We start from the raw sequence: 9042 nt of genomic DNA on the forward strand, positions 1-9042 counted from the left end.
AGAATTATAAATTCTCAGACCTCAATTTCCACGGCTAAAGAGGGCTGTCATTCTGTAACCATCGCGAACCCCTTTTTCCGCAATTAAACATTCCGGGAAGGAAGAGCTGCAAATTTTATTAGCCTCTAAATTTCCTTACGGTTCTGAAAAAGACCCAGGCTCGTTTTATTTTATCGTCCAAGTATTTTCGAGACCGATTATTCCCTCTTCATCAGCGAATTTGCCTGCTGAAACGAGCAACGGCGATGCCTCTGATTTCCATTCAACCGGTCATAACTCCGAATCGACGAATAAAAAGCAACAGAAGAGAAGCTCGTCGAGACGAAGAAGCCGCAAGATTCAGCTTCCTTTAATCATATCGTTCGCGAGCGCGTTCACTAGCCGCGAAACAGGCCACAAAAGGAGGCCTGGTTAATTTCCGCGCGGAGGGGAAAAACTGGATGGCGCGTAACTGAAACTTCGACTTGTTGAAAAATTTGCAACGCGCCGTGAGCTATTGCCGTCGACGAGACGAGACTAAACCAAACGGGACGGGAGCAGAAGAGAACGAAAGAGGAGTGTGAGGACCTTTTCACGGCAGAACCGCTTCCTTTCCCTCTTGCTTCCTGCGCTTTGATCCTATAATCAGCCCTTTGTTCCTAGCCACTCTGATACGTTTCCCTTGTAAATGACTCGCTGATTCGACCGTTCCTTTTATTAACCATGCAAATATGAAATCGTGATATCGGTCTTTGCCATGCTTTACCAGACGTAGCTACGAAAGACGATTGTTTAGGCGAACAGAAGTTCGACCCTCTTACGATCGTAGCTCGTTACAATGAAATTTTGGGTGAGAATGTTGCGGGACGGGTGGTTAATTAGAAATTTTACTCGACGATTCTCTGGCAACAATCGAGATTCAAGCGGTCGATTATTCTTTAATGGGAAAACGCGAGGTCGATATTAAAGCAACAATTTTAGATAGGTATCTGAACACGCCAGAAAGTGTTTGAGCAATTTAAATTTAGATTCGAACCACGAGATACCGAAAGACATTATTATACGGAGGATACCGAATAGGGAGCTTAGCGAATAGTCCTCTCGTTCTGTCTCTGGCTTCGTACTATGGCTCGGGCTTGTTACGCAAGAAAGGGGAAGGAAATTGTTAGCGTGTTAATTTAGTTCGGACGAGTCAAGTGTATTTGCGACGGTAATTTCATTAAAAAGAAGACGTGCACCAAGGTACGTCTTATTTTTTCTAAGTAATGCCAGGGTTATATTGATGAACAAAGAAATGGAAAAAAATATTATATTTTTGTTTTTAGAGGAAAAATGTATTAAACTCTTTGTTAGTTCTCTTTGAAACTAGTTCTCAAGGAAAGAGGAAAATAAAAAAAAAGTCTCTAAATCATTTTTCCTTGCAACATGTTACGGTATACATACACAGATGGACTAACGTGTAACGTCGATTGAAATTGCAAAGCACACACGTGAATTCAAAGCAAGGAGGTGTACTATCCGCGACCAATGTTTGTGTTTCGGCGGTAACCTGGCGGGATCCAGGTGAAGCAAGATAATCCTCGGTAAAAGCCACTTACGGAGCGGTGTATAGCACTTTAACTTGTTATTATATAAGTTCCCGTGGCGGTGCTTAAATAAGCTTGCGGCCCGGTGAAAAGGAGACGAAAAACGGTGCATGTCTTAGCTCGGCGCAGCGTGAACATTTAACGAACGCTTAACGAGCCGTACGTAACCGAAGAAATAACCTCGGTTGTCGAGCTAAGCAATCCAGTTATCGTCTTCTCCTTTCCCGAGAAACAGCCACGACGAATTTCTGTCTAAAAGTACGTCAATCTACGCACAGATCTTGTTTTTTCGTATCTTCTTTTCCTAAAGTTTTTCTCGAGTATTTTTGTCGAGCGTTCCTTACAAGGAATTCTTCTCTGTTTTTTGGGGGTGTGAACGAAAGATGTAATTAATAGAGCAACGTTCCTCGCGTTTTAGAAATCGATACGAATGAATTAAAAATGTGGAGTAGGTTTAAAGATACAATTTTATGTAAATCAGACATTCGCGAAGGCAGTTGAGCAAGTTATTCGTTTTCGCAAGGGAATTGATGAATATTTCTAGGAAGAAGAAAATGAATATCGATTAAAAATTGTTTAGCGATTTCGTTTCTCAAAGTACATTGAGAAACGAAGTTAGAAGTCAAGCATAAAGTTTCCGAATACTCGTGAACGAAGTTTTAAATCAGTTTCTGGAAATTAATCTTCGATTAAGATCAAACCTGCGATTCTCCGGTCTTCTCCGGAAATGATAAATATTAATTACGTCTATTGTACGAGTGAACATTAAGCTTTAAATTAAATGATCGTAGTGTCTCCGCAAAAGATATTTCAACGAATCAAGTTTAGAGAAATTAGATCGAAAATACCAGAGAATAACGATGTTCGCGTAAAGCGGTCGAGAAACGTCATTTGGCTGAAATAATTCGAGTGGTCGTAAAGGGTTAATATAAACACTGATAATTTCAGATGAAAATGTTACAATAGCAAGACTAGGAAATTTTGACCAGCGGAATTAAATTAACGAATATTTAATTTCGCATAGTAGGCAGTTACTGCTTCTTCTCCTTAAAGTATTTCTTCGATATCGCATACCGTTAATTCAAGTGCAAAGAAAATTTGGAGAAACAAATTTACAACGATATATCACAGTGAGTAAAATTCCTAGTTTCAATGATCTCGACTGTTTTCGGAAACTGCATCCTTTTCGAGTTTCATTTCACGGTACGAAACGAGCGTCCATAAATCAGCAAGTGTCTAACTTGATTTAATCAACGACGGGTTACTAATTTTCCTCGAATTACTCGTGAAAAGCGTTCAACTGCAAATTTCCCGAGAACCTTAATTAACAACAGGTTGTTTAATCTTTCGTGACTCGCGACGAAAATTCGTTATAATTCCCCTCTCCCTCCCTCTCTCTATTTCTCGACCTTTTTCTTTCATTCGTTTCCTTTCCTCCCATTTTTCTTTCCTTTAAAAAGATTTTAATCCCAAAACTCCTGCTCGTCTAATGATAAACGACCACGACCATGTAAAACTGCGAAAGTGTGTCCCGTGCAGGCAGCAGTTCGCAATTTCGTGGGGAAATTATCGCGAACGTGTCGTAGAGTTCCAGAGAGCCAACTAACGTAAGAACCAGGAGCATAATGTAGTTTTATTGCGGCCACAATTCGGTCCAACACGAAACTTCTCCTTGCTCCTACGACTTCTTCTACATTCTCGAATATTTTGCAACTGTTTTTTCTCGAAACGTTTAACTGAACCATCTACCTAAAGAAGAGAAACGGTTTTTCCTCCGTAGGATCATAGAATTTTCTTACGTTAACGTATTCGAAAAAAACACGTTCGCTATGTTTTTCGGACGGAGGAGAAACGCGATTTTCTGCGAACGAATAACTCGGGCAAAGTCAAGAACCGCGAACTTTTGAGAAATACATGGAACACCGATAAGAAATATTGACTGCAATATTTATAAAAGCGGATCTCGGAATCCGAGTGTATGTTATTCAAAGCATATTCGTTGCACGTTTCGTTCTACGCGCGTAGGTTTATAAAACAGGTACAAAAAAAAGGGAGAAAAAGTAAATAACGAATATATTATAAATTACAGTAATTTATCGCGCCTTTCGATATTTTTCTATTCGTTTATTTTTAATACATTTCTAATATTAATCTACTTTTCGCAAAGTTTACCAAAGCGTGTACACATCAAAGGGAAAAAATGAAATAAGCGAGAAACCTTGTTGGAAGTCAACACTGGGCAGTCATAAAAATCGGAACTTGACGTTTTATATAACCAACAAACTTCGCTGTATTTTCCCCACGATATTCTTTTCATTCCACGTATTCCAAGAACGTACAAAATTCGCCGGTCTCTTCGATGTTTGCACGAAAAATCGATAATTTGCAGAAGGAATTAAAATGGTTGGTTCGGTTGTTTTTCCAACTCGCAACAAGAAGAGAGGCAGAGGAAGAAAAAAACAAGCAGAGAAATCGAGACAATTCGCGATAGGATGATTCCCGCGGCGTCCCCTTGTTCAATCCAGGGAAACGATTTTAAAATCCCGAGGATACCGTTCGACTGGCTGAGCCCCTTACACGCACGAGTTGCCTGAGCTGCAATCAATAAGAAGTCGAGATTGCTTCAGCGATTGCCTCGGGCTGGATAGCAAGCAAAGGCTTCCGCAGACCGTAGAATGAGAAAAGGCCAACGATTGCGGCTTGCAAAGAAGAATCTGCATTTATCATCGATGTGTAAGCAACGTGGACAAAGATAGTGCGCGGAATGCGCTCTGTGACGGGTATTAAAGAAACGTTCGATCGGTTTGGATCTGGTACGATACTTTAGATCGGAAATTTATGCGCAAATACTGAGATTCAAACGTTAAAGGATTATACCTTTGGAACTTTTAATTACATCTTTTCACAAATTTAAACTTTCGGATTTTGAAATTTAAAAAGATTTAAAATCTTTCGGTATTTAGCTTGCAATTTACATTTAAAAACTTGAAAACTCTCTTGTATCGTAGTTTGCTGGGATATCAACAATATCATTTTTGTCGTCATCAAATCTTGCCTTTCTTTCGCGTCAACGACTAATCGACATTTCAAATTTTCGTCATCGCGAATTTAATAAATATCCTATCATCGGACAAAACGTACGACGATTACTTTCTAAAGAATTATTTAGTTAGTCACCTGATTCGAAGGTAGAATCTGACGTAAAATATTTGGCTAGAGGGAGAAATTCATTACTAAATGCTGTTGGTTTCAACTCTCTTAGCAAGCCGGCACTCGGCATACAAACTTATAATAGTCAATTCCATTAACGATTTGGTTTTGAATCAGATTCTAATACCCCGGGAAGCGTACACTGCTTTTCCACCCGGAGTGTTGGACGTTGACCCTCCATAATCTGTCAGAAACGACAAACGATCGGTTTCCGTTTCGAACTACTTTGCCTACAGCTCGGTGAAAGAACGGAGAAGTTAAACGTTCTCAAAGTTTCCTGTCTTCTCGCTCCTCTTGCCCGACATCCGCTCGGTTCTCGTTCTTATAATCCCGCGTCATTTTCATTCGCGGCTATCCAACTCTACGGACAAGGAGTCGCGAAGAACATTCTTATTAAGGTCGGATTACCGTGTTCTTCGAGTATACGATGCTTGAATCGCAATTCGTATGTTTGCGATACTGCTTCTTGTTATATCATCGACGTTTTATAACCTTGGAAAAAGGAGATGTTGCGCTACCTCACAGATACTTTGTTTCCGATGGTCGTAAAAGTTGTATCCTCGAGATTAGATGTGAATTAAACCATAGAAATATCGGAAAGCATGCAAAACGTGCAACAAAGTAGTTATATGTGCAACAAATATCGAGTTTGGATAAAGGAGAACGTCGATCCTTGTTTTAGACTTTATTGCGATATCTCATTCGTATATTATTTTTGTACAACTGATTTCTTGTTAATTACGAACTCGTTTATTTTATACCGCGCTGCAAGTCGAATACGTCGAAAATCATCTCACGCTTCGAGCAAGTTCTTACATGGTTTCTTGTTGTCTAGTCTACAACTGGAAACCTCATTCGTTTGAAGAGAAAACGGACAAATTTCAAACGAGAAACCCAGAAAAATAAACCCTAGAAGATCCTCTTTCTTCAGAAGAAATAAACTACGAGATTTTAAACACTGCTATCCTTTGAAATATAAACTAACCGTATAACGCGAACAACTTAGAATCGTTTGACGATGTTAAAACCATGAAACCATCGTAGTTGCACAATTTCCAACGCGTAGTCGGCAGATTCAGTTTCTCACCCCCTCAAAATGGGACAGGATCATTTCGACAGGACATGGTGCGTACGAAACAGCCTTTACGACGCACCAATTCCCATTCCGCGTCATAAACTTGTTTTCCGCGCCCTTACCAGGGGAAAACGGGTCTTCGAATATACACGTGCGCATCCCACCTATGTGTCTATACATAGACACGCGTATTTCCAAGATCAAACAGAAGTCGCACGACGACGAAGGCCCTGCTGTTGTTACCATTGACTCGACTTTTCTCTTTCCCTCTCATCCAAGTCCACCCTTCGAGAAGTCGAATATCCGCCATTCCGAAGAAAGATACTATGGGGAAACGTGACCATTCACGTGAAAACGACCAGAACGTCGATCTTCGGATTTATTCAAAATTCTTGTTCCTTTCAACGAGATTTTTTAGATTGAACGTTTTCGGGATTATTTAAAGTTTCTATTTTACAGTCTTTGGACGAGGGATTTTTAGAACCGCCTCGATTCTTGGATAAATGATTTTTCAACTACAAACTTTTGGAATTACTTAGATTCTTGTTTCTTTTAACACGGTTCGTACATTGAGCGTTCTTGGAATTATTTGAAATAACGATTTAGATGCAAATGCTTCTAATTGCAAAGATTTGAAAATTTTGCACTCGAATTTGGCATTTTTAAAGCTCACAGACATGTTAGAATTACCTCGGTTCTTGCATGTATTTTCCCCAAGTAAGAGACATGGAGAATTTTTAATTTTTCAGGTTATTTAAATTCCCGCGTTGTACGATCACTGTATTAAAAATTCTTGGAATTATATAAATTCTCGATCCCACTATTCACTGATCGAGGATTCCTGCAATTACTACGAGGAATTTATGCTATACATAACTCGGAGAATTATCGCGGAGCAAAGTTAGCGGTATAACAGTGGTAGAAACAAGATAATTCCATTTGACGATCGTCAAACGTCGACGAGCTGTCGTAGCGAGTTCAATTTCGATCGCCGTTCGTTCTTAAGCCCGTTTCACGCCGATTTAATGACCGCGTTTATCCCGTTTTAATTAATTTTTCTCCTACAGGCAATTTATCCAGGTATTTAACGACGCGAGCGCGTCGATTGATTTCTCAAAGAAGCTGCTGCTCTTCGGTTGAAAATTCGCTTAATGTCGAGTGGAAGAATGCGTTCATGGAACAACGAACTCACCGCATATTGCATAGCGGAGGAAAGGACAAGTTTTCCTCGGTGTTACACGCGATATATCGCCGGAGAAAGGAGGAAAGGAAAAACCATCGGTTGCAGCATCGTGAAGAACGATAATAATGTTACAAGAATGAAAAAAGTAGTAAAAGAGGAGAGAGAAAAAGGAAGGAAAAAATAGAAGTGGGTGTAGAACGTACGGTAGAAAATTCTAATTCTTTCGTCTCGCTTTTCCTACGTGGGTTCCTCGTGTAAATATTCCAAAATACAGGAAAAATATACAACAGTCGCGAGTACACGAAAAAAAGCTTAATGAACATGAACAATTTAGAGGCCATTTTAAAGAGGCCGTTGGCTAATGGTTATTTACACCGCGGAGTAAAAAAACGTCGCTGGTTTCTCCGACGAGAGAAACGTTAGCGCGTTCACGGGAGAAATTTGGAAAAATAGGTAAACGATTAAGTTGAAAGGAGCGAAGACGAAAGGCAGGAAAAGTGGTCTACGAGAAAGTAATCGTTCAAATTGGCGGACTCACTCTGCCGAGGATCAAACGTAATTTATCTAAAGTGCGTTCATAAGTCTTGCAATTAGGTGGTTGTCGAAGGGCGCACGCGAGCAATTATTGGAGAAAATTGGATAATTCCATTGAGGTGGTACGAAAGAGGGTTAGTCTCATGATAGTGACTAATGACGATAAGCTTTGAATTAGCCGCCCTCCTGGTAAATTAACCCACTCCTTCTCCACACTGGTTATCGATGGTTATTCAAGGTCGTCCTTTGTTTTATTTAAATTAAACTTAATCCAACACGATCTACCGCGTTTTATCAAATTAATCGCATTAAAGGAACGATGATATTTTTCACATAGGTAGAGAGGAGCAGATTTATATTTCCTTAAAGAGGAAAGGAGTAAAGGTTCTCCTTAACCCGGTAACTAGGTCGTTCATTAGTCGGAAACTCCTATAATCGCAGACTTAAAAGTTAATCGCTAGAAATTAATTTGACGAATTTCAATGCATTCCGATTATAAATATCGTATAACGATACGTTGGAAACATAATACGCCAAGAGAATAAGTTATTACATCGAGATGTTATTAACAATTCGAGTAAGAAACCAATTCATTTCCTCCAGTTAACCTGATAATTGATCGACACTTATTAGAACAAATACGATTAATACAAATACAATTTACAGGAGTAGAATAAACCTACGCTTATTGCCATAAGTAGCAACGGTCCATCACATGTCAGACAAGCGAGTCACGGATGCCTCTGATCAGACATTAGCGTGATCTTGAGAATTCCAGACTTTTAATCAAAATAATAACAATAAGAGAAAGAACGACGATGAGACAATGGGAATAATCGTGCTGGTATATCGAGACTTACCAGTGACCTTGATGTGATAGGGTAGTTGGGCACGCCAGGTGTCTTGCATTTTTCTGTCAGGTGCGACGCAGCGATATTCGCCAGCTTCCTGGTAAACGACTCGACTGAGAGCCAATGGACCGGGACCACCGACTGGATCCATTCCAGGACCATGTCCCCAACAACCACCGTCGCACTCCAGAGTCACCGCGCCCCCGATCTGAACTTCCATCTTTCGGGAATCGGTGGCCTCACCGTTCAACGCTTCCGCTTCCGTTTCCATGTCTGGATCATCTAAACATTGATTTGAACGATGAATGTTGGCCAGGAGGGTAAAACGAAAGCAACGGAGACACAGGCAGAGATAGATACAAATACGTAAAGATTTATTTAACGAAAGTACGAAATTAGACAGAGCACGATAACGTTTCGAATATTCGAACCATCGAGTCTTCGAACTTATTACACGCCAAGTTTCTTGCTACGTTCGTTCCAAACTTCCCATCCGTACAATTTAACGCGGAAAATATATTTTCCACAAAAGTGGCGTCTTTGGATATTCGCTACAGGGCGAAGGAAATTACAGATTTCAATTTTTCCAATGGCCTCGACATATCAGAGGCGAGCGCGTGCTCG

At 40.2% G+C, this 9042-nt stretch overlaps 1 protein-coding gene across 1 annotated transcript in view; it reads right to left on the reverse strand.

Annotated features, from left to right (window-relative positions):
* LOC100746381 (B-cell receptor CD22) overlaps nucleotides 1-9042 on the reverse strand; it is a 319222-nt gene that overhangs the window by 66365 nt on the left and 243815 nt on the right. The window contains exon 9 of the mRNA XM_003489821.3: nucleotides 8428-8700. Coding sequence (XP_003489869.1) covers nucleotides 8428-8700 — 273 coding nt within the window. The remainder of the gene's footprint in view (nucleotides 1-8427; nucleotides 8701-9042) is intronic.

The sequence above is a fragment of the Bombus impatiens genome, unplaced genomic scaffold (genome assembly GCF_000188095.3).
Source record: "Bombus impatiens unplaced genomic scaffold, BIMP_2.2 scf_0377, whole genome shotgun sequence".
Lineage (NCBI taxonomy): Eukaryota > Metazoa > Arthropoda > Insecta > Hymenoptera > Apidae > Bombus > Bombus impatiens.